The sequence below is a fragment of the Elgaria multicarinata genome, chromosome 3 (genome assembly GCF_023053635.1).
Source record: "Elgaria multicarinata webbii isolate HBS135686 ecotype San Diego chromosome 3, rElgMul1.1.pri, whole genome shotgun sequence".
NCBI classification, from domain to species: Eukaryota; Metazoa; Chordata; class Lepidosauria; order Squamata; family Anguidae; genus Elgaria; species Elgaria multicarinata.
Window position 1 is genome coordinate 1,784,834 of NC_086173.1, and position 24,952 is coordinate 1,809,785.

A 24,952-nucleotide genomic window follows, 5' to 3' on the forward strand; every position below is an offset into this window, starting at 1 on the left:
ACCTGTTCATCTAGGTGACACACAGGGGATCCAGTGCTCAGGCAGGGGCGAACCCCGGATGATCCTTGATCCTCCAGGATCTCGAACCTCCCAAAGTGCAGGACACGGAATAACGGGCTCAAGTTAAAGGAAGCCAGATTCCAGCTGTACATCAGGGAAAACTTCCTGACTGTTAGAGCAGTACGACAATGGGACCAGTGACCTAGGGAGGAGGTGGGCTCTCCCACACTAGAGGCCTTCAAGAGGCAGCTGGACAACCACCTGTCAGGGATGCTTTAGGGTGGATTCCTGCATTGAGCAGGGGGTTGGATGCGATGGCCTTGTAGGCCCCTTCCAACTCTGCTGTTCTATGATTCTGTGATCCCAGGATAAACCTTAGGTCTAGCTGTGGCCCCAGTCAGCCCTCTGTTCCTGGGTGAGAGCATGCTCTTCACCCTCCAATGCCCTGGAACATGGGAGAACAGTAACGCAGCTCTTTCAGCGGGGCTTGAGAGGTTACATAGCAACATAAGAGGGAACTGCCTTGTCCTGACACTGCACATCAAGGGTGGGGAACGTGTGGCCCTCCAGATGCTGTTGGCCAGCAACTCCAATCAACCCTCCCCATTGGCTGTCCATGACTATGGGGGGGGGGCACCCATACCCCACCTATGCTGATTGGAAGTGGTTCTCCAAGATTTTAAGTCAGGACATGCCAGAGAACTTTTTAAGGAACTTCTTCTTCCACTCATGTGCTCTGCCACTAATCTATACCTCAGGCTGAGCCTGAATTTCCCAAAGAGGCATATTTTGAAATAGTTTAAAACAACAGATAACTTAAGGGGGCGGGGGGGAACTGCAACAAAATGTTGCATTGTGGCGTGTTTCTGCTGAGGACCCTTCATTCTGTTCCTCCCCCACATGTTCCATTTCTCTCTCCCAGACAGTCAGCCAGTGTTATTCTGTAGCACGCTCAGTCCTTGCTGAGCTTTTCGAGGAATGCCCCCTGCCTAAAGATGTTTTGTACTTCCACAAACCTTGGGATTCCCCTGATCTTGCTAATACCTGCCTCTTGTTCATGGGTGGGGCTGTTTTTGGCTACATACGTGACAGCTCTCCTCTCTGAGCGTTGGAAATAGAAGGAATGATGAACGAAAAGAAGGCATGAACTTAACTGACTCTAATGAGTTATTGGCTAGTAACGGAGGCATCCCGTATTTGCTTAGAATTGTGCTGTCGGCGTATCACCGGACATCGCACACAGTCAGAGGGCTTCAAGTATCCAAGTCCAAAGGGCTTCTTCTCTCCTCTGTATTTTAAAGATCATTTTCTTCCGGGTTAAAGAAGTGACTGCATGTGCTTTCTCAAGCAAATTCTGGCCACCGTTGTTAGGGTTATGTGGATATTAAAGCTAATTATCTTGGGAGTCAAACTTCATTCATATGTAGATCCCAATTAAAGTAAACATGTTTCTCAGACTTCCATTTCCTTGGCATAAATTGATGTCAGAGAGGAAGAGACAGGAGGGTTTGCCAATGTACATGCCCATGGGGGATCCTGTCTAGTTTAGACTTGAGCGTGGGCCGGCATTTGGGATCAGTATCATGACTTAGCTTGCTAGTTTGTATGCAATACTGAAAGGCTTTGTTTATAAAGCCTTTATTAGCTTTTTACAGATGCTGCTATACTAGAACAATTCAAATAAAATGTGTTAGGAAGACCACAGACACCTGAAGACTGCAGGACGGATGTTTGTTTAATTATAAAGATTTATGTCCTGCTTTTTAATCCAATAGTCCCCAAAGTTGTCTGCAGCAGATTATTATTATTATTATTTATTATTTATTTATTTATTTATTTATATAGCACCATCAGTGTACATGGTGCTGTACAGAGTAAAACAATAAAATAGCAAAAGCCTGCCGCAGAGGCTTACATTCTAATAAAACCATCATAAAACAATTAGAAGGGGAAGAGAATGCACCAAACAGGCACAGGGTAGAGTAAAAACTAACAGTATAAAAGTCAGATCAGAATCAAGTTTTAAAAGCTTTAGAAAAAAGAAAAGTTTCTAGCTGAGCTTTAAAAACTGCGATTGAACGTGTAGTTCAGTGCAGAGCAATGAATTTGTCTTTTGATGGAGGGATGGCCAAGAGAGATGCTGGTGACACATGACAGAAGGCCTCTGCCCATCTCTCTGGCGTTCCTACTGATGTGCGGCTGCAGTCAGGTTGGCATGATGGGGTGCTGTGGCGTTGTGGTGATGGGGCCCTCACACTCCATGCAGGGTGCTGGGCCACTTTGAGAAGCCCTTGTTCCTGGAGCTGTGCAAGCACATGACCTTCCAACAGCATCAGCAAGGCGAATACGTCTTCCGCCCAGGCCAGCCTGACACCAGCATCTACGTGGTCCAGGATGGGAAACTGGAGCTCTTCCTGTCTGAACAGGTGAGGAGCAATTGCTCAGTGGGGCATCCGCACTGGACAGGGCAACCTCCTCCCAGCCAGGGCCACTGACGTGAACACGTCTGGGCAAGTCCACCGGGCCCTGCTGCGTGTTTCATTGGGACTTGGAGGGCGCTGAAAGGCTGGCCGTGGGGCGGGGAAGGACCTGAGGGCAGGCTCTGGCCCTGGCCGGCTTCTCACAAGCGTTGGTGTGTGTGTGATCCAGGACGGGAAAGAGACCCTCGTGAAGGAGGTGTTCCCGGGAGACAGCGTGCACAGTCTTCTCAGCATCCTGGATGTCATCACGGTAGGATCCTGTCCCCACAGTCAGGAGGCGTCTGTCCCAACCCCTCTTCTCCTCCTCAAGCGCCCCGCACCTCTGCCATTCCCGCTTCCCTGGCTGTTAAGCAGGTGCAGCCTGACCCGGCCCGCCCACTGCGGTCTTGCTGTCCCTTCACCCATCTTCACGACTCCTTCTTGGGCTTCTCCTAGTGGATGGGGCTTGAAATGGAGGCCAGTCCCTGGGCTAGCATCAGCCAAGCCACCACTGCTGAAGCAGAAGGGTTGAGTGGTTGGCTCCTGGCCATAGGCAAAGGGCTGGTTGTCTGGGAAGATGGGCCCTGTGGAATGGCAGTGGGTTGAACTGAGAATGGGGCACCTGGTGTGGTGGGTGAGTGCCTCTGCCCTCCCCTCCGAATATTCTGCCTGTGGGGATCGTGGGGCTCTGTAGATCGCGATAGATCTCACACGCGTGGCTTTCCAACAGGGTCACCAGCGGCCATACCGGACAGTGTCTGCCCGCGTGGCTGAGGACTCCACGGTGCTGCGCCTGCCAGTGGAGGCCTTCTCTGCCGTCTTTGAGAAGTACCCCGAGAGCCTTGTCCGTGTGGTGCAGGTGAGTGAGTGCCTGCTGATCTTGCCCCGATCTTGAGTTTCCCAAAACAGCCTTTCTCTCCCTTCCCCTCCCACCTCCTTCCTGTGTTCACCTCTTCGTGTGTAAATTGGCCTCCCTGTGGGGGGACGCTTGCTTGCAGGATCCCTAAAGATGGTGTGTGTGCTAAGGAGCCCTCGACTCCTTAGCACGAAGGATACACGCTGAGAGCCAGCGTGGCGTAGTGGCTAAAGTGTCGGACTGGGAGTCGGGAGATCCGGGTTCCAGTCCCCACTCGGCCCTGGAAACCCCCTGGGTGACTTTTGGCCAGTCACAGACTCTCAGCCCAACCCACCTCACAGGGTTGTTGTTGTGAGGATAAAAATGGAGCGGGGGAGGAGGAAGGTCATGTACCCTGCCTTGGGTTCCTTAGAGGAGAAAAGGCGAGAAACAAATGCAATCATAAAAATGGTTGAATCAAGAACGCTGCTATCTGACTGAAGTGGCCCTCCGGCTGAGAGCAAAGCCGGTCGCTGTGCTGGGGCGGCTGCTGCCGTGTGCTCGCTGGGGACAAGAGGTGGGAGCCGAATGGCAGGGGCCTCTCCCTGGCTAGGGAATGGCAGGGGCCTCTCCCTGGCTAGGGTGAAGCGCTTCCTGGGGTCCCAGCAGTGCCCCCAAACGGCTCGTGCCCCACCGTGGCCAGGTCTGGCCGCTCCTGGGGGACTTGCTTCAGTGGTGCTGCTCTGACCGGCCTGCTTCCAATTCCAGATCATCATGGTGCGACTGCAGAGAGTCACCTTCTTGGCCCTGCACAACTACCTTGGCCTGACCAACGAACTTTTCAGCCACGTGAGTTACCAGCCACAGCCTGTCCCACCCCCCCACTCCTGACCACCACACTCTCTCTCTAGAATGTGGGATGTAACAGTCAGTGGTCTCTGAGCATGTGCAGAATGCAAACTCCTCAGCTTTGGTCAAGGCCCAGGGCAGCCTGCCCCAACCTGGTGCTTTCCCAGATGTGTTGGGCAGCAACTCCCATCATTCCCATGCTGGCTGGGGATGATGGGCTTTACAGCCTAACATATCTGGAAGGCACCAGGTCGGGGCAGGCTTTGGGGTTCGAGAGGCTGGGATTTCAAAGCCCGAAGGCGCTTGGCCGGGCGCCCCCCCTTGCGCGATGGACACGAGCCTGCTTCCCCTCCCCAGGAGATGCAGCCCCTGCGCCTTTTCCCCCAGTCGAGCCACCCCTCCCGCGCCAGCCCCGTCCGCCACAGCAAGCGCGTCATCAGCGCCTCCTCCGTCGAGGACGCCAAGGATAGTGCCGGAAGGCAGCCGGAGGCTTCGACGAGGGACCAGGGTGAGCGCATCCCAGCTGGGTTGTCAAGGGCGGGGGGGCAGGGGCGGGGGGCTTCTCTGCTTCTGCAGGACGTAGCCCTGCTCCTCAGGCCCAGCTACAAAATGTCTCAAACCCCCCACTCCGCCTTCCTCCCCTGTGCCTCCTTTGCTCAGTCAGGCCTTCTGTGAACACCCACCCACCCTCGCCATCACTGGGGCTGAGGATTGGCCAGAAGCTGGGGCCCCGGCCGCATGCCGCCTACGGCCTAGTGCTCACCTCCCGCGGCGTTCCTGGGGAGTGGATGCAGCCCTTCATTCCTTGGGAAGGGGATCAGGGCTGTTCTTGGAGACACAATTAGGGCTGGGGGCGTGTGCAGGGGGGGAGAAGCCTACCCTCGTCCCCAGATGGAGGGATCGCCAGTGCCTGGGATGGGGGGGGGAGCCGGCCCTGAGGGCAAACTTGTGCTCCTGGATCGTGGGGCTCAGGGGCCCACGGGCTTACTGTGCCTGGCGAGTGACGGCGTCCTACTCTTGCAGGTGACCCGCTGAAGCCAGGTGTGCTGGAGCCGCCCACTGCCCCGCTGTTGAGCCGCTGCATCTCCATGCCGGTGGACATCTCAGGTACCCCCCTTTGCCCTTCCCGTGGCCCTGCAGCGTCCGAGGGCCGGGGCGCTGCGGTTCACTGCTCCTCTCTCACCCAGGCATCCAGAAGGGCCCCCGGTCGGATTTCGACATGGCCTACGAACGGGGCCGCATCTCAGTGTCCCTTCAGGAAGACAGCTCTGCCTCGTTAGACGGCTTCGCCCGGGTAGGTCTGGGCCGCCGAGTGGGCTGCTGCTGGGGGGGGGGGGGGGAGGGAGGGAGGGAGGGAGGGAGGCTGGCTGCCGGAGGGGGGCGTCTGGGCAAAGGCCCTCTGTCAAGCGTCCTTTGCTGGGCTAGAGGGTGATAGGGTGCTCCACTTGGGCGGAGACTGCCTGGGAGGAGGAGGAGGAGGAGGAAGAGGAGGAGGAGGCGGCGGAGGAGGAGGAGGAGACGGAGGAGGAGGAGGAAGAGGAGGAGGAGGAGACGGGGGAGGAGGAGAAAGAGGAGGAGGAGGAAGAGGAGGAGGAGGGGGAGGAGGAGGAGGAGACGGAGGAGGAGGCGGGGGAGGAGGAGGAGGAGGAGGAGGCGGGGGAGGAGGAGGCCGTGCTGCAGCTGGGCCGCTGCCCCTGCTGCCTCCCCTGAGCTTCTCTCCCGCTGCCCCCTTCCTTGACAGTCCACCTCCCACGAGCCCCGGGAGCGGAAGTCTGTGACGGTGGAGGAGCAGCCGCCTGGGATCTACCACTACAACTACTGCGAGGATGACTCCGCCACCGGCAACTGCCCTTTCGGGCCGTACCAAGGCCGCCAGACGAGCGCCATCTTCGAGGCTGCCAAGCGGGAGCTGGTCAAGCTCATGAAGATCGAGGTAGAGGCTTCCTGTGCAGAAACACACACGTACTACACACACACACCACACACACAACACTCCACACACACACACACACAAAACACACACATACACACAACACACACTCCACACACACACACAACACACGCACAACACACACTCCACACACACTCCACACACACACTCCACACACACATACGCATTTCGCTCTGAGTTGGGTTTGGAACGGAACCGACCGTGGTCCGAGCAGGATCCGAACTGTCCGTCCGTGGGCAGAGAAGGGCTGAGCCCTGCTGCTGCCTGGCTTGTTCGGGGCAGGAGGAAGAGGGGCAGCCAGGCCACATTCCCTCTCTCTTGACGCTGGGGCTTCTCCACCGCCTCTTTGCTTGCTCAGACAACGGCGGCCCTTTAGCTGGGCTGAGGGAGGGCCTGCTCAGCGTGTTTAAAGTTTAAATTGCTTCCGAGCCGCTTCCACTGCCAGGGCCCCAAATCTTTCCAGATGGTTCCAGCGCTCATTGTGCTGTATTCACAGGGTTCGTCCTCGCAAGGGTCCTGGTCACTGTTATTCCCATTTTCCATATGAGAATACCTGCGGCCACAAGAAAGTTACCTGCCCAAAGCTAACTTTGGGCCAGTTTCCACATGACGCCCAGCCACGTGGCGGCAGCTGGAAAACGCTGCTGCTAGATGCTGCCTCCACATTGGTTGGGGAACGTATAGTAGAGAGAGGAATCGCATGAGGATCATGTGCTCCCACACTGCAGATCCTTGTGTGGGCTCTCCATGTGAATGGCCAGGGGGGTCCGGGGCGGGGGGTGTTGTTGTTCACATTATTATTATTATTATTATTATTTACATTTTTATACTGCCCAATAGCAGAAGCTCTCTGGGCGGTTCACTTGGAGGGCATCTCTGCATGTCACTGCCATGCAAACCTTCCACATGCTGGTATAATGGGCTAACCAACATCTCCCAGACCAGGGGTCAGTTCCATCCGTGGGACTGCCACAGGTGCTCTGGACACCAACGCACTGTCCCGTCCCCCAGTACGTAACATACGTTTGGGGCAGCTCCGGTTGCTTCAGTTTCAGAACCCTGGAGTCTTGTGATGGAGCTGTGGGAGGGGTTGAGTCTCAGCACTTTGAGAGAGAGCTGCAGCCCCCAGGATCTTGGAGGTGAACCTAGTTCCAGATTAGCGCAGTTTCATATGTTTGCTGTACTTGGGGCAGGCAAGCTCAGTGCAGTGATCAGACCAAGGACTTCTCAGACTCCCGGCTTCTTCATCTCGCCCAGCAGGTCCTTTTCCTCCTTGCTCTCTCCACCTGAGCTCAGAATCGTCCTTCTGCAGGAGGACCTGGGCCCCACTGGGCCTCCATGTTGACCCTGACATGCTGAGAACTTGGGTGTGCCGTAGGACCATTAGCTGGCCTGCCGGGTCTGAGGAACCTCGGCTCCTATTGCAGGACTTGGCCTAGATGGGACATCCATTGCCAGCTGCATGGGACATCCATTGCCACCCTCCTTCTCTCTCCACAGGATCCCTCCTTGCTGAACAACCGGGTGTTGCTCCACCATGCGAAGGCTGGGACAGTGATAGCCCGTCAAGGAGATCAGGCAAGTATTATGGATGGCACGCACATTAAGGACATTGCCTGGCCCAGAGGAAAGGGGAAGCGACCACGGGAGGCAGCCTCCCTCCTCCCAATATTAAAGAAAGAAAGAAATCACACAACGCAGTGAGCAAACTCAAATGAACAATGCACAATCAGGGAAGATGTGGGAAATGTGGAGTTTGTTTACACAAAACGGCTGCCTGTGCTGGGTGCCGGGCTTGATGGATGGGTTCTATAAAAGAGGGGGGGGGGACTCAGTAAATCCTCCCTCCCTCCCCCCCCACCCCCACTTCTTTTCTCCACCCCCTCCAGTTCCTTCTGCCTCTCTTTATACGCTTTGCCTTGTAGAGCCTTGATCTTCTCCTGACTCTTTTTTGCATCCATGGGCAGGACAAGAAGCAATTGTCCTACCCATGGATGCAACATTGATGGTGCTATATAAATAAATAATAATAATAATAACAATGCTGTGTAACCACAGGCAGGCAGATTAAACTTAAGACACAAAGAAGGATTTTCAGGCTCCTGCTGCCCCTCCGGATTTCAGCTCCTGTTATAGTTATTGCTCCAGTTCCTAACTGCAGGGACCTGAAGTTGTAAAACCAATGAATTCCACATCTAGTTCCCGGTGCAACTCAGACCTTTTCACCAGAAAAACCAAGTGCAGCAATTAGCAAGTATTGTGAATAGGCTGAATGTTTGCGTATATTCCATTGCATAATTATTGTTGTTGTTGTTGTTCAATTTGTTGGAGGTTTCCCTCCAAAACGCATAGTTCTGGGTTTTGCTGAAATGTAAAACACAGCTCCTTGCTGAGAATCTGGCCGAGTTGATCAGGAACTGGAAAGGAAGGGCAATAAATCTGTCAGGACAAGGCATGAGAACTGGAAACTGGAGAAAGGGGATGAAATGCATGCTGGCTCCAAAAGCATTTCCTGCTCTCATCAAAACGGCAACTCTTGAGTGTCCAAAGCCTTCAGCGAAAACTGCCCATGTGGCTTCAGATTTTAAGAGCGAGGAACATGCGTAGCGCTCAGCGCCATCCTAACGATGGCCGTTCCTAGCGTCCTGCTGAAGTCGGAGGCTGCGCCTCGTGCTCCGCAGGGCGCCCTGCCAGCCGGCCCGCCCGCCCTCCCTCCCGCGCAGGTCCGCAGGCTCCCTCCTTGTCCCTTTTCTCCGCCCCGCCCATTATTATTATTATTATTTATTTATATAGCACCATCAATGTACATGGTGCTGTACAGAGTAAAACAGTAAATAGCAAGACTCTGCCGCACAGGCTTACATTCTAATAAAATCATAGTAAAACAATAAGGAGGGGAAGAGAATGCAAACAGGCACAGGGTAGGGTAAAACTAACAGTATAAAGTCCGCACAACGTCAAGTTTTAAAAGCTTTAGGAAAAAGAAAAGTTTTTAGCTGAGCTTTAAAAGCTGCGATTGAACTTGTAGTTCTCAAATGTTCTGGAAGAGCGTTCCAGGCGTAAGGCCCAGCAGCGAGGCTGCTTCCTGGGGCCAGCCCTGCTCACGCCGCTCTCTCCCGGCAGGACGCCAGCCTGCACTTTGTGCTGTGGGGCTGCCTGCACGTTTACCAGCGGATGATCGACAAGGCCGAAGACGTCTGCCTCTTCCTGACGCAGCCCGGCGAGATGGTGGGCCAACTGGCCGTGCTCACTGGCGAGCCGCTCATCTTCACCATCAAGGCCAACCGGGACTGCACTTTCCTCAAGATCTCCAAGTCGGACTTTTACGAGTGGGTGACGGATGCCCATGCGCAGGCTTGCGGGCGCGGCTTTGCCACGCAGGGCCTCATCCCTGCCCCCAGGCTCCTGCCTCCGCTCCCTCCCTTGGACTTGAAAGCGTTCCCCCACCCTGGGCCACCCATTTCCCCCTGCTTTGGGATCTGAGGGGGAGGGTGTCTGGCGGGGCACCCCAAAGGCAGAATGGGGGGAAAGGGCCAGATTACAGCCATTGCAGAGGAGAAGAGGGCCTGTCATGGCCACAGGACACTCTCCCCCCCCTCACTAGGAGGAGCTGCTGAAGATCAAGGCCACGCCTTTCTTGACAAGCAAAGCAGCCACAGAAAAACTAGGCCGGGGTGGCCAACCTGGAGCCCTCCCGGCGATGTTGGGCTGCAAACTCCCATCAACCCTCTCGCCACTGACTAGTGCTGGAGGGGGCAACAGTGTCAGGGCAGCAACCCCTGGACTAGGTCTTTTTTCCCCCTTTTTTTTTTTGCATTTTCACGGCGCTGGCTAATCTCTTTGAGAACAAGGAGATTGGCCGGGTTGGCTAAAACTGGTGCGGCCACATGGCCCTCACTGCACACACAGGGCTTCCCACCGTTAGCTGCTCTCCTGAAAACTCTCCAGTCTCCAGCAGCTGCCATTAAAGGAGCCCATGGACTGGGCCTTGCACTGAGCCAAAGCCCAGCACTGTCCAGCCCAACGGGCCGTGCCTCCGCCCAGGGTCTCTTCCTGGCCCTGACACTGGGGACTGACCTGGCCCCCCTCTACGTCCTGCATCGCGGGTGCTCTGCCGCTAACCTCCGGCTCCTCCCCACTCCAGGATTATGCGAGAACAGCCGAGCGTGGTGCTGAGCGTCGCTCATACCGTGGCAGCCCGAATGTCTCCCTTTGTGCGTCAGATGGACTTTGCTATTGACTGGATGGCCGTGGAGGCTGGACGGGCCCTTTATAGGTAAGGGAGGGGAACGTTTTCTCCTTTCTGTTTATTTATTCGTCCCCGATGCCTGGATTTCCCCCTTTCCTTTGGCAAGGTCCTAACTTCTCCATCGTAGACCTGGGTGGGGACCCTACACACACATCTGGGGCGATTCTGGGCCCTTCCAGTCGCTTTGTTTAGCTATAGCTGGGAGAAGGTGGTTCAGGTGGGCGCTGCAGTGGCTGCAGTCCCAAACTGAAGGCTCCCCTTCTTCCTGCGGAACCACAGAGGCCAGGTCAGAGCACTCCCATCAAATACCTGTGCTCGCAGGGCTTTGGTGGATGGCTTGGTGCCTGCCGCCCAGGGCTGTTAGGCTGGTGGCGAGTACAAGGGAGAGGACCTTTCAGTGGTGGCTCTGAACACCCACCTGTTTTTGCTGGCTCTCCACAATCCGTGGGCTGCAGGTTTTATTGGTGTGATTGGTTTTGATTGTGTTTTGTAATATTTTACTGTATATTTCATAGAATCATAGAATAGCAGAGTTGGAAGGGGCCTACAAGGCCATCAAGCCCAACCCCCTGCTCAACGCAGGAATCCACCCTAAAGCATCCCTGACAGGTGGTTATCCAGCTGCCTCTTGAAGGCCTCGAGTGTGGGAGAGCCCACAACCTCCCTAGGTCACTGGTTCCATTGTTGTACTGCTCTAACAGTCAGGAAGTTTTTCCTGATCATAGAATCATAGAATAGCAGAGTTGGAAGGGTCTTAAAAGGCCATCGAGTCCAACCCCCTGCTCAACGCAGGAATCCACCCTAAAGCGTCCCTGACAGATGGTTGTCCAGCTGTCTCTTGAAGGCCTCTAGTTTGGGAGAGCCCACCACCTCCCTAGGTAACTGGTTCCACCGTCGTACTGCTCTAACAGTCAGGATGTTTTTCCTGATGTCCAGCCGGAATCTGGCTTCCTTTAACTTAGAATTCATGTATTGCTTAGTTTTGTATGGCTTTTATCCTGTGTTGAGAGGGTTTTCTTCTTAAAGATGGCCTCCTCCTCCTCCAACTCATTTTGCATAATATCAAGATCAAAGCGCGCTCCATAGCAGAGGCCAGGGGAAGGGTTCAGGCCCACGGTAAGAGCGTTTCTCCCTTCCTCTGCCCCTTTCCCACCCTCCCCCCACAGGCAGGGTGACAAGTCGGACTGCACCTACATTGTGCTGAACGGGCGGCTGCGCTCCGTGATCCAGAAGGGCAACGGGAAGAAGGAGCTGGTTGGGGAGTACGGACGCGGGGACCTCATTGGAGTGGTGAGTGGTAGGGCGGGGGGGCGGGGGGGGAGGCCCCAGGCAGGGTGCCCGGAGAGGGCTGCACTGGGCCACGGCACAAGCGAGGAGTGCTTTGGCTCCCAGGTGCTCCTCTTGCGCTCTCTCACCTCCCAGCTCCACCTGCTGAGCCGTTAGTGGCTTGCAGGGCCTGTAGTGGGACCAGGCTGCCCACCCACTGCTCCCTCCTTTCAAGCACAGCCTGATTTTGGGGGGGGGGGCGCAGCGGGCCTCTCGGGGGCGTTTGGGAGCTGAGCTGGAGAGACTCTTTGTAGCAGCGACTGCTGGCTAACACAGAGAGTTTAAGTGCCACTAGGCGCAACTGTTTTCCCGGCCTGGCCGGATGGTGGCTGAAAGCAGGCCTCAGTCAGTCCTGGCACAACGCCAGGACTGGCAGGGAATGCCGGAGACCCTCCTGAGCCGTGAAAGAGGTTCTTAGACACAATGTGGTGACCCTGTGGGTCGCTAGAGGGTGACTGGGCGGCGGGGAGGCTAGCCAGAGGACCTCTCCGTAGCCCCTCGTTTGCTGGAGAACAAGGGGGCCTTAACTCCTGGCCATCCCGTTGGCCTCTTTGAGCTCAAAAGCCAGTGCTGCCCTTATTTCTGTAAGGTGGGCTCAAGCCACAAGGTCAGACTCTTGTTCTGGCTCAATCCTGAACACATGCACCTACTGACCATCTCTGCTTTGGCCCAGTTGTGGCCCCCTCCTAGATAGCCTTTCTTCTTCTTTGCTTGGATCTGAAATAATTATTGCCAAAATATTCTTTGGTTTGCACATCCCTAACATCTGAGTGTCGCAAAAATAGCTCGTTCCCTGGTGTACCAAGTCCAATTCAGCACACAAGGAGGCGAGGAGGAGAAGTGTGGGTCAAACAGCGTTTATTCGGCAGAATAAAGAGGCACCGGAGCTAACGGCTGCAAAGCATGTGCCCACCTCGCAAGGGAGGTAGCAAGGTGTTTATACACAATCTTCTCAGTCATCTAACAGGAAATTCCAAGCTGAAAAGAAAGCACATGGAAATACAGTCTCTCTGTTCTTTTGGCAAGCATCAACTAAAGGAGATAACTACTTACTCTTCCTTAGGGAACGTTTGCTTGATTTCGGTTATCTTAAGAATTTCTTGGCTTGCGGACATTTCCTTAGCAACTCGCATAGCAGCTACCTGTCACCTGGCATTCTCTCAGCACAGGTTACTTTGGTTCGGAGCTGGGCACGTCCTCCAACATGAGGGGCTCCTCCTTTTCGTGCTAAGAATCCTGAGATGGGGGCTTCCTAATGGGACTCACCTGTTGTGCCTTCAGGTAGAAGCCCTGACCCGCCAAGCCAGGGCCACCACGGTCCATGCGGTGAGGGACACAGAACTGGCCAAGCTCCCAGAAGGGACCCTCAACAACATTAAGCGGCGTTATCCTCAGGTAAGTGCTCAGAAACGTTACCTCAATTTTTAGAAGTTCTGTAAACCGCCCAGAGAGCCCTGGCTATGGGAGCGGTATAGAAGTTTAATAAATAAATAAATAAACGTTGCGCTCAAGAAGGACCAAATTCTGCATGTCGACTTAAAGTTCTCAAAGTTAGGAGCACAAATGGGTCCCGAACTTGTACCCGTTAATCCAGTTCGGGGTTTCTTTCAGCAGAATTTGGAGTGTGTCTTTATGTGCGTGTAATATATACGGTGTAGTGCGGATGTATGTGCTCAGCTGGAGAAGCTAGACAAGCTAGAGAAATAGACATAAACACTCAGGATAAAGGTAAAAAGAATGCAGCTCATAACTGAATCCCCAATCAAGTACATCTCCAGCATGCAGCGCCCCAGTGGATAAGTGATGGGAGTTGTAGTCCAACGCTTCAGGAGGGCACCAAGCTGCGGAAGGCTGTCTGAAAAGCCCCACAGAAAAGGGGGACGCCCCACTTTACGACTTGACTCATCTTGTGATTCTAAAACCAAAGTGGTTGCTGTCTGTTTGTTCTTCTGCCTGCAAACTCTCCGGTCAGCTATGACCGTGGCCGCAGAGTGCCGATTCCCTCTGCTCATTTCAGAGCCACCTTGATTTTGCGCTCGCTGGACATGCCAAGAGAGGCTGAGACCTGTCACGACACAGGCCTCCCACACCAGGCCTTGCCGCGCACAAACCCTCCTCAAGCCAAGCGCCACCACTTCAACAACTTGAGGGCAGGGCGAAACACACCCTTTCCCCTCACATGGGAGGGGATCTGAAAAGTTTTTACTGCGTATGCAATAAGCTGAAGGTTATATATAAGATGTTTACGATAGTCACTGTAGAGCAGGTGATCAAGCCAAGCAGAGACGTGGTTTGAGGTAACAAAACAAAATAAAATGTTTGTTTTTGTTTAACACAGCGGTTCTCAACCTGTGGGTCGGGACCCCTTTGGGGGTCGAACAACCCTTTCACAGGGGTCGCCTAAGACCATCGGAAAACACATATTTCCGATGGTCTTAGGAACCGAGACAAAATTTCATTTATTTGTAATTAGAAATAAATATTTCACAATATATAATTACATATTGTTTTTGTGATTCATCACTACGCTTTAATTATGTTCAATTTGTAACAATGAAAATACATCCTGCATATCAGATATTTACATTACGATTCATCACAGTAACAAAATTACAGTTATGAAGTAGCAACGAAAATAATTTTATGGTTGGGGGTCACCACAACATGAGGAACTGTATTAAAGGGTCGCAGCATTCGGCAGGTTGAGAACCACTGGTTTAACAGATCTTGGTTACTTCAAATTCAAGTTAACCTGCTTAATCTACTGGTTTTAATGAAAACAGTCATCTTAAGTCTCTTAAAATCTCCTCTCCTCTCACGCTCCACGCCACTGACAACCCTAACTGACAACACTCCCAGCATCCAACCCACTCACCCCCCCAGTGCTAGACTCCCCCCCCCATTTGTACTCCTCCTCCTCCTCCCCCCTTTCACAGCATCATCAGCCACAACCACTCAGTCCACCATTCTGCACTCACTAGACATACAAAGCCAGGCGTACCCAAGGGGACAGAACTGTGGGGGTAATGCCACATGGATATGCCAAGAGAGGCTGAGATCCATATGCCAGAATAGGGAAGGCAGGTAGTACCTTTAAGGCCTCTTGGTGTCCCCTGGATGCTCCGACCGGCTTGTGCCCCTCGTGCAGGTTGTCACCCGTCTGATCCATCTACTGAGTCAGAAGATCCTGGGGAACTTGCAGCAGCTGCGTGGCCCTTTCCCAGGTAGGGCTGCTGCACCGACCTCCGGCCGCACGCCACGGACAGACAGAGCCCCCCTGCTGCGCTGCATTGCGGCTCCAGGGCCTGCCCTGATGTGGGACTTGGGGGAGGGGGCTGCCGGGGCGTGTGCAGCGTCCCGTCTGCAGCCGTAGGACGCCCGTGCCAGCCACTTCCGGCCCCACTGGCATCTGTGTGTCCCTCTACAGGTTCCGGCCTTGGCATGGCCCCCAGCTCGGAGCTGACCAACCCCGCGAGTAACCTCTCCACGGTGGCAGTCCTTCCGGTGTGTGACGACGTGCCCATGGCGGCCTTCACCCTGGAGCTCAAGCACGCCCTGAACGCCATTGGTGAGCTCTGCCGGCGCTCTCGCGTCTCGCGTCGCTCAGCCCGGGTTCCTCCAGTCATGTCCAATTTTCTTCTGGCTTCACAGGCCCCACCCTGTTGCTCACCAGTGACATCATCCGGGCTCGTCTCGGGGCCTCAGCGTTGGACAGGTAGGTGGTGCGCGTGCAGGCGGTCTGCAGGCAGAAATGCCATAATTGCTGTTGGGGGGGGGGGGCGGGGGGGCATGGATTGAAGGTTGTGCCGGTGATGGCATAAGGGGCCCCTGCCCTCCGCTGCGCTGCCCCGTCTCTGCCCTATTTCACTGGTGTGTTCTCACTGGCAGAGTCTTCCTCCAGCATCCCTGAGGCCTTCTGCTGCCATGCCTGTGGTGTTGTACCCCGCCTCGATCCAGAGGGAGAGGCGGGTAACAAATACATAAATTACCGTATTTCTTCGATTGTAAGACGCCATCGATTCGAAGGCGCACACTAATTTCAGTACCACCAACAGGGCAAAAAAGCTTTGATTCGAAGAAAAAACAAATTTCTTTGAACATCTTTTATGAGTAGAATTTCTTAGAATATCTTAGAATTTCTTAGAAAGAGCTGGGTTTGGGGGCCACTGGGCTGGGAGGGGCTTAGGGGTAAGCAAAAAACCAGGCGCTTACCCTCCCAGCTCCTCTTCGCTCGCATGGCTCGCGGCGGCTGCAGGAGCTTCCTCTTTTGGAGGCCTGCCTGCACGAGGAGGAGAGGGACGAGTGGAGCTGGAGCTGCCGCGTGAGAGCAGCTTCGGCGGAGCAGCACTTCTCTAGCCTCCGGGCACAGGTTTTTCCGTGGGCGTGAGGAGTTCCAGGCGGGACACGCAGTTCCCAGCATGGCAGCTGGGGGGGGGGGACACCCGGTGCTTGGGGGGGGTGAGCCTCCTGACTCTTGGAGCCGCGTGTCTTCCCGGCGCGGCTGACGAGGGCCGGAGCTGCACGGGGCGCGCTGTAGGCCCCAATCAGCCTGCAAAGCAATCTTAAAAAGCCCGGCTTGCTCAGCTTTCTAAAAGCAATAAAGCTAGAGCGAATGGATGTTTCAGACCCTTTTTTAATAGGAGAGAGTCTTTTTGCATCTACCATACTGCTTCGATTCTAAGACGCCATCGATTCTAAGACGCACCCCATTTTTAGAGCTGTTTATTTAGGGGGGAAAGTGTGTCTTAGAATCGAAGAAATACGGTATTATTATTATTATTATTATTATTATTATTATTATTATTATTTTGTCGTCGTCGTCGTCGTCAGCATCATCCATTCCACCCGTGTCACGGGGCTTTGCCCTACGGCCGGTGGACCCTCAGCCAGTGGAGTTCCTCAGTTAATCAGTGTGATGAAATTCTAGTCCTCCTACTGGCCATTTTGAGCCTTCCTAAGTGAAAGTGCACAGGCTCCAAGTGCCCTTTTCTCTCTCGCCAGAGGGCCCCGTGGGGCACTAAACGTTGGGGACGTGTCTCGCAAGCATTTTTCTGCCATCCACGTAACACGTGATCCCACATAGAGTGGGTTGCATTTCTTATGAATCTGATTTCCTTGCGGCCCTTCTGCAAGAACACGGCAGAGATGACCCCTTCTCATACCCCGACCTCTGTCCATGGGGCCGTCTGTGCTGTCTGCAGATTCAGCAAAGTGTTTGCTTAAAATATAGAGCAGGTGGGTGGGGCACTTTTGGCCCTCCAGATGTTGCTGGACTTCAAGTCCCATCGGCCCTTGGCCAGCAGAGTTCATGGTGAGGGATTATGGGAGTGGCAGTGTGCAACAGCTTCTGGAGGGCCACACATATCCCCCCCCCCGGTGATAAAGCGGATTGCCCCTTGAGCGCTGAATCCCTGGGGGTTGGGCCGCGGGTCGTGCGCTTTGCAGGGCCTCCCTTGAGGGAGAGCTGGGGCTGCCTTTGAGGGCACTCCGCCCACCTCGAGTGCCGGCTGGTGAGGAAACCATGAAGGAAGCCGCTCCTGCCTTTGCCCTGCAGCATCCATGAATATCGCCTGTCTGGTTGGCTGGCGCAGCAAGAGGACATCCACCGCATTGTGCTGTACCAGACGGATTACACCTTGACGCCCTGGACCGTGCGCTGCATCCGCCAAGCTGACTGCATTCTCATTGTGGGCCTGGGGGACCAGGAGCCCACGCTGGGCGAGGTAAAGGGGTTCTCACGGAGCAGGGCCTGCTGCAATGGGAGGACAGGGCTCTCCCTGCCGGGAGGGTCTCCTCGGATGGGAGGGCAGCTTCTTCCGGTGCGGGGGGGGGGGGGAGCTGAACAGATGGCATTCCTGCTGCTGCCGCCCCCCCCCCCCCGCCCCCCCTAGAGCCACCAGTGTGCATGTTGCTGTGTTGGACTTAGATGGAGACAGTCAAGACCCAGAATGGCTCAAATGACACCTTTCTATTGGCTCATCCATGTTGGCTTCTTGCAGACTTGCTCCCTTTCCTTGCCCTTTCCCCCTCCAGTGGCAAGCCTTGTCATGGTCATGAAGGAAGGCCATCAGCCCTGCATGATGTGCTGTGATGGGAGCAAAGGCAGTGGACTCAGTCCCCCCCCCCCCGCCCTCTCTCTTCCTCTTTTCTTTGGCCAGCTAGAGCAGATGCTGGAGAACACGGCCGTGCGAGCCCTGAAACAACTCATCCTCCTGCACCGTGAGGACGGTCCCAGTCCTGCCCGCACCGTAGAGTGGCTCAACATGCGCAGCTGGTGCTCAGGACATCTGCACATCAAGTGTCGGCGTAGGGTCTTCTCCCGGCGCAGTCCCAACAAGCTGGTACCAACCAACTCTGGGCCGGGGTGCGTGGGTGGGTGGGGGTGGTTTCACGCTGACCTCCCAAGCGCCTGTGCCTCGGTCCCACCACTCTCCTTTACCTGCCATGCTTAATGGCCCATTCTTCGGAGGACGCCCCTCCACCCTAAGGCCCTGCACAGGCCACCTGCTTGAGCTGCCATGCTAGACCTCCGTTGTCCTGTTTCCCTGCTTCCTGGGGCGCTCTCCCTGTAGCACCCAGACCCACAGCATTCCCCTCCCCCCGCCCTGCTTTGGATCGCATCTCATAAGAACATCAGAAGAGCCCTGATGCGGGATCAGACCAAGGGTCCATCTAGTCCAGCACTGTGTTCACACAGTGGCCCACCAGCCATCGGCCAGGGATGAACAAGCAGGACATGGTGCAACAGCACCCTCCCGCCCATGTTCCCCAGCAACTGGTGCACACAGGCTCACTGCCTCGAATACTGGAGATAGCACACAGCCATCAGGGCTTATAGCCATTGATAGCCTTCGCCTCCAGGAATGTATCCAACCTCCTTTTAAAGCCACCCAAATTGGTGGCCTTCACTACATCTTGTTGGAAGTGAGTTCCATCATTTAACTAGGCGCTGTGTGAAGAAGTCCTTCCTTTTATTTGTCCTGGATCTCCCACCCATCAGCTTCATGGGATGACTCCAGGTTCTAGTATTTTGGGAGAGGGAGAAAAATGTCTCCCTCTTCACATTTCCACACCGTGCCTAATTTTGTGCACCTCCATCATGTCTCCCCTCAGCCTCCTTTTTTCCCCAAGCTAAACAATCCCAGCTGATGTCACCTTCCCTCCTAGGGGAGAGGCCCCAGCCCCTTCATCGTTTCAGGTGCCCTTTTCTGCCCTTTTTCCAGCTCTATAATACCCTTTTTTAGGTGTGGTGACCAGAGCTGTACACAGTCGCACATTGGACTTGTATCACAGCAGTATAATACAAATCTGTCTCCTTCATGGGAAGGTCTGAAGGAACACAGGCAAAGTTCTGTCAGGTTGAGCTGGTTAGATGAGCTGTTCTGGTTATTGGGGTGGGCAGCCCAATCATGGTTTTCTTTTTTTTAGAGGACAATTTGATATACTGGAGCAGGCAAATTTGCAATCCACCATCCGCCCCGTCCCTGCCTTGTCCCTCTTCTCTACGGCTGGCAGAGGTAGCCTTGTACCCTCTCTCTCTCTCCCTCTCTCTGCCTCTCTCTCCCTCCCTCTCCTTCCCCTGCCACAGAGAGAGATGTACGAGAAAGTCTTTGAGAAGGATGCCGATCGCCACAGCGACTTCTCCCGCCTGGCGCGAGTTCTCACCGGCAACACCATTGCCTTGGTTCTGGGTGGTGGCGGGGCCAGGTAAATGCCCTCACTCTGGGAACTCCGGTGGCAGCGGGGCCCGCGTGCAGCCTTATAGACCCTGGGCAAGAGTCCCAGCCCAGTTCTCTTGGCCTGGCAGAGGAGCAAGGGGGGCTCCCCGCTGCTTTTGGAGAGCCGGGGCTTGGAGGGACAGCAGGCCGCATTTGGGCCTGTGCGTTTCGGAGGCCGGTCTTCTCAGGCCATGGCTCTGCCTTTCCTTGCAGGGGCTGCTCTCACATCGGCGTGATCAAAGCCATGGAGGAAGCTGGCCTCCCTATCGACCTGATTGGGGGCACCTCCATTGGCTCCTTCATTGGGGCCCTCCATGCCGAGGAGAGGAGCGCCGTGCGCACGAAGCAGCGAGCCCGAGAGTGGGCCAAAGTGAGCAGTCCTGGAACCCGTGGGAGGAGGAAGGGGGGCCCTAAGTGGAAGCCAGGAGAGGAGGGCTGATGGGCCACGAAGGCTGCAGTCCCGAAAGCACTTACGTGGTAGCAAGGCCCCATTGAACTCAGTGGGGCTTGCTTCAGAGTAGACATGTCTACGATTGCACTGTCAGCCTGTCGAATTGCAGGAGGCTGAGTCTCTGGCAGCTCAGAGGGGAGGCTCTGGTGCCCTTTGAAGCCATTTCATCCTGCAGTGTTGTGCCTCGGGCACGTGACCTTTGCCCCTCCTGGCTTGGACGGAAGAATCTCAGGTGGGCGGAAGTCATTGAATGACGGGCGGCGGGCGGCAATTGCCTGCCTTGATCGATTGCGGGCAGGTTTAGATTTAAAGCCTGGATTGTAGATGGGACGGATTCTCTCCTCGCTAGAAATTCATCTGTGTATCCAGTGACATTTCGTTTTCCTAAAAAAAAAAAAAGGAATTTAGAAGATGTAGTTGAAATAATAATAATAATAATAATAATAATAATAATAATAATAATAATAATAATTTATTTCTTGCCCGCCTCTCCATTTTGATCGAGGCGGGGAACAACAGTAAACGATAAAATATGTTGAATTGGGAATAAATAAATAAAGTGGATTTTGGCAAACTAACAAAGTGCTGGTATTAACATTTAAAGCCCTAAACGGCTTGGGGCCAGGGTATCTGAAGGAACGCCTCCTCCCATATGTACCTGCCCGGACTCTAAGGTCATCCTCAGGGGTCCTTCTCCGTGAGCCCCTGCCAAAGGAAGTGAGGCAGGTGGCTACCAGGAGCAGGGCCTTCTCTGCGGTGGCACCCCGGCTGTGGAACGAGCTCCCTAAGGAGGTTCGCTTGGCACCTACATTATGTGCTTTTAGACGCCAGGTGAAGAAAACCTTTTTTATTCTCCCAGCATTTTAACAGTCTATAAAAAATTTTAACTCGGTGTTTTAAATTTGTAATTTTGCATTGCTGCTGTTTTTCTCTGGTTGAGCTTTTATATTGTATTTTATATTATGGTTTTAAACTGTTGTTTTATACTTTGAATGTTTTTAATTTTTGTGAACCACCCAGAGAGCTCTGGCTATTGGGCGGTATAGAAATGTAATAAATAAATAAATATCAAAAGCAATATGAATAAATAAATAAATAAATAGTTAAAAAAAAAATTGAAGTGAAAATATAGCAGCAAAACGCCACAGTTCCAGCAGAAAGCCAAGCGCTAAGTTAGTGTCCCAAAGAAATGAGCTTAGTGCATTCTGACCCTCAGTTTCGAACGAACCCCCGATGAAAGCAACGGGATTACTTGAGGAATCGATGTTTTTAGGATCCAGGTATATTAACACTCAAGGGAATGTTTGATGAGGCACAAAGGAGGTGGCTGCAGGCCGGCAAGGGACCAGGCTGTTGGGGTTCAAGCAGGTCTTTTCCACCTGATCAAACATGGATGAATGAGCCTTTTGCTGATTATTGGCTAAATAATTTGAAATTGATTTCCCAATGAACAAACGTGCTTATCCAATGCATAGCGGAAGCATGTTGTCATTACTTGTTTTAACTGCTATAGAGACTAATGTCACAATCAATATTCTCTTACTCATCTTCCATTTTAGACATTTCACTTTGAATTGGCTTCCTCCCTGCCCCCTCCCCCCCCCCGGCTCTCTCTTGCCAACATTGATTCCATTTAGGCTACCTGTAAGCCACCTGGGGGCAACTTGTGGCTGCCCAGATGATTTGGTTTACGACTCCCATCGTTAGCTGTGATGACTACGGCTGATGGGACTCGTAAGCCAAAACGTCTTGAGAGTCACAAGCTGCCCCTCCCTTCTGCAAGCAGAGGTCGGATGTTCCGCCCGTGAGCTCTAAGCCTGCCAGAATTTCTTCTCCAATTCCAAAATAGAAGTCAGGAGAGAAGAAGGAAGCCCATCACTGTGGACTTCATGGGGTTGAGTCACCGCCTCTTTGGCCAACTTTTTGATCTTTGGCTTGTTGTCCCTTGTCTAAAGCTCACCTGTCCTTCCACAGAGCATGAATTCGGTGTTTGCAACAGTGCTGGACCTCACCTACCCCATCACCTCCATGTTCTCTGGGTCTGCCTTCAACACCAGCATTCAGAAGGTGTTCCAAGACAAGCAGATTGAGGTGTGTTTTCATCCGTACCGCTGTAAGGCAAAGATCTGTTAACCTCCCACTGAAGTTGTGACCTGTGTCCTCCAGTTAACGCTTTTGGGCTCCGGACTGCTTTATGCCTGATGAAGGGGCCGTGTGCCTGGACTGGCCCACAAAAGTGCAGGATTTAGGATCTGGTGGTGCAGAACCCATTCTGCTAAGAGTTCTGGTTGTTTTCTCTTAGTGTGACACATGAACTTGGAATTCTGGGTTGTTCGGGGAGAAACGAACCAGACCAAACCATGAGTTCTAACTCTGGGTTTCTACCACAACTCAGAGTTCCGGGTTTGCACATCACGGAGAAGAATAACCCAGGTAGGGGGCAACCCTGGGTTGTTCAGCGCACTGGAAGGAAGTGAGTGGTTGGGAACTACCACGATCACTTGCTCCCAAACAGCTCAGTGAGTTGTTTAATCACGTGAACCAGGTCTGAGGGTATATGGTTAAATTCCCGTACCTGAGGGGAGATCTTAAGTGCCCTCCCTGCCTTTCCCCCAAAGCAAGCAGAAACAGAACACATTGTGCAAATCAAGTAACCATGGCAAAGGCGCAGACATGATTCGGGCTGCAGGGTTTGGTTTTATTGCTGCAGAATGTGGGTTTGTTTGGGTGAATGTGTGCGTACCGGTGTGTGGAGTAGATGCCTCCCTCTTTGCGGCTTTCCCCTCCTCTTGCAGAAGGAGTCCTGTGTGTGATCTCCGCTCTGTTCCACTCTGTCCACTGCAGGATCTGTGGCTCCCCTACTTCAATGTGACAACGGACATCACAGCCTCTGCCATGCGAGTCCACCAGGATGGTAAGTGTGCATTTCCTCCTGCACAGAGGGCAAGACCAACCCTGGGGTTCACCGACACCCACCTCCCCTCATGCCCTTGAAGTCCAGGAGTGGCCTGCGGTGTCCAGGCACTCATGGCCTTGACTCCCTAACTGGAAGGAGACAGGACCCACGGATTGGGGAGTGGTGTGGAGAGAGCCCCCGGTTCCATTGGGGAGCATGGATCTTCAGAGGGGAACAGTGGCCTCCAGAGAACCCTGCTCAAAATGAATCTCTTCCACTGCTGCGTAGATCCACCTCTTGGTTTTGGTTCTACATCAGGCAGCTTCGAAGGAAGGACACATCCAGGTGACACCTGCCCGTGCTCCTATTTGGGGGCTGTAACACCCTGTCGTAGCACAGGAAGAGGCCGGGGAGACAGCAAGTGTTCCCTTCCCTCCAGGAGACCTCTGACTTTGCTGCGAGGGCCTAAGCCAGAGGAGCTGAGGGAGGATGTGCCGAAATGGCCCACCGGACCCCTTAGTGAGACCCTCACCTTAGTGAGATGTACCCTCAGACTTCCCCCACCCAGGCTAGAGAACACTGAGGGGGGGGGGGCGGGCGGTTGCTGCACATTGCAGACACAGGTAAGTAAGAGCAGGTCTTTCTTTGGAGCCTGAACCTTCACACACCCAGAGCTCGCTGGTGAGTGCCTTCCCTCAGGCCCAGGCCCACTGACAAGAGCTGTTTCCCCACCCACAGCCCAGACAAAGTTTCCTTTGGAGAGGCATCTGGGCTAGGCCTTCATGGCAGCGCACTTGTCTGTCGTCAAGGGCGGGGTCCGAGTTCTTCGGTCACCTGCAGGCCAGCGGTCAGCACTAAGCCCCAAATCTGATGCATGCGAATAAGGCTGGGTCAGTGATATACTCTAGGCGGGTTGTTCACATCTTAGTTTACTCCAGAAGCAACCAGACAGGGGCAGAGCGAACTAAGGGGGCCCCGTTTCTCTCAAATTGGGCAATCTCTTCTCGGGGCCAGTGAGTTCCCTCCCTTTGGCTCAAAAGCCCACGTTGGCTGAGTGAAGAGGAGCGTTGTGGGGGGGGGGGGGTCTCTGGCTTGTCTGCCACATCTCTCTGTTAGTGTCCCCAGCTGGCTTTGGGCCTGCTTCTCCTTGGTAACATTTCACTAAACCCACTAACTGTACCCCACTGACTTTGTGGTCCCCATGTCCTGGAGCAGCCGGCCTGCAGAGCTGGCTTTCCCATCCCAGGGAGGCTGTGGGTTTTGCCCCTCGTGGATCCCCGCAGGCTGCGTGAGGTGGGGGGTGGGGTGACCCGTTGCAGTCTTTCCTAGTGAAATGTAAGGAATGAGTGGATTTTGAAATCAGCTTCGGAGGGGGATGGATTGCAGCTGGGGCAGAGAAGGGAGGTGGGTGGGTTTGGCCTCGTCCCTCCGCCTCGCCCCGCTGGCTGTCGCAAGCATCAGATCTCACCTGGGACATTGTCGGCAGCCGTGCCCAGCTGCAGGGCCAGGGGCCGGGGAGGCTGTAACTGCCTGGCTTTCTTCATTCTCTGCCCACTTTCCTGTCCTTCCTAACACAGCTAACCCCTTCTCCCTACACCCCGTCCCCAGGTAGGCAGGCTGTGTGTCTACGGGCGTCTGTGCGTGTGTGTGCGTGGTCTTTCCTGCCCAGGGAGCCAGACTTTCCAGGCTAGGATAGAGGCAGCCTCGCTGCACGCACTCTTCTCGTCCGCGAGCGCGAGGCGGTGGAGAAACCTCTGAAGGGTGGGGAGGGCCCGCTGTGTCCTGCTCTGATGGCCACCCTTTCAGGCTTCTGAGGCTCCAGTGGTTTCCATGAAGTTCTGCTCCGGCGAGAAAGGGTGTCTGCCCCTCTTCCACGGAGGGCAGGGGGAGCAGCGGGTTCCAGCCCGGGCCCGGGGGATCAGGCAAATAAAAGGAGGCCGTTTTCGGCGTGCGGTGGTGGTGGTGGCTTCTTTGCAGCACCTCTGGTGCCAAACCAGCAGCAGCCCCTAGCCAGGCCCTGCTTCATTCCTTTCTGTGAACAGACTGGGAGCTACTCCTGCAACAGCCCCATTGAAATGAATGGCTTCTCTCTCCCCCCTCCCCCTCCCCCTCTTTCATCTCCCATTGCTTTCAATGAGGGGGTGCAGCAGAGGTCCCACGTTGCTTTGGTCCCACGTTGCTGCTACTTTTGATCCAGAGAGCTACAACGATCATTCCA

At 54.4% G+C, this 24,952-nt stretch overlaps 1 protein-coding gene across 7 annotated transcripts in view; it reads left to right on the forward strand.

Annotated features, from left to right (window-relative positions):
• The window catches only part of PNPLA6 (patatin like phospholipase domain containing 6), a 62,011-nt gene that overhangs the window by 19,440 nt on the left and 17,619 nt on the right, over positions 1–24,952 (forward strand). For all 7 annotated transcript variants that reach the window (XM_063119027.1, XM_063119024.1, XM_063119026.1 and 4 more), the window contains 22 exons: positions 2,267–2,426; positions 2,650–2,730; positions 3,190–3,318; positions 4,063–4,143; positions 4,501–4,651; positions 5,167–5,250; positions 5,331–5,437; positions 5,885–6,076; positions 7,595–7,672; positions 9,218–9,423; positions 10,239–10,370; positions 11,510–11,633; positions 12,951–13,064; positions 14,818–14,893; positions 15,097–15,237; positions 15,321–15,384; positions 17,224–17,392; positions 17,828–18,010; positions 19,258–19,376; positions 19,601–19,757; positions 21,813–21,929; positions 22,683–22,752. In XM_063119027.1, the coding sequence (XP_062975097.1) occupies positions 2,267–2,426; positions 2,650–2,730; positions 3,190–3,318; positions 4,063–4,143; positions 4,501–4,651; positions 5,167–5,250; positions 5,331–5,437; positions 5,885–6,076; positions 7,595–7,672; positions 9,218–9,423; positions 10,239–10,370; positions 11,510–11,633; positions 12,951–13,064; positions 14,818–14,893; positions 15,097–15,237; positions 15,321–15,384; positions 17,224–17,392; positions 17,828–18,010; positions 19,258–19,376; positions 19,601–19,757; positions 21,813–21,929; positions 22,683–22,752 (2,735 nt within the window). The remainder of the gene's footprint in view (positions 1–2,266; positions 2,427–2,649; positions 2,731–3,189; positions 3,319–4,062; positions 4,144–4,500; positions 4,652–5,166; positions 5,251–5,330; positions 5,438–5,884; positions 6,077–7,594; positions 7,673–9,217; positions 9,424–10,238; positions 10,371–11,509; positions 11,634–12,950; positions 13,065–14,817; positions 14,894–15,096; positions 15,238–15,320; positions 15,385–17,223; positions 17,393–17,827; positions 18,011–19,257; positions 19,377–19,600; positions 19,758–21,812; positions 21,930–22,682; positions 22,753–24,952) is intronic.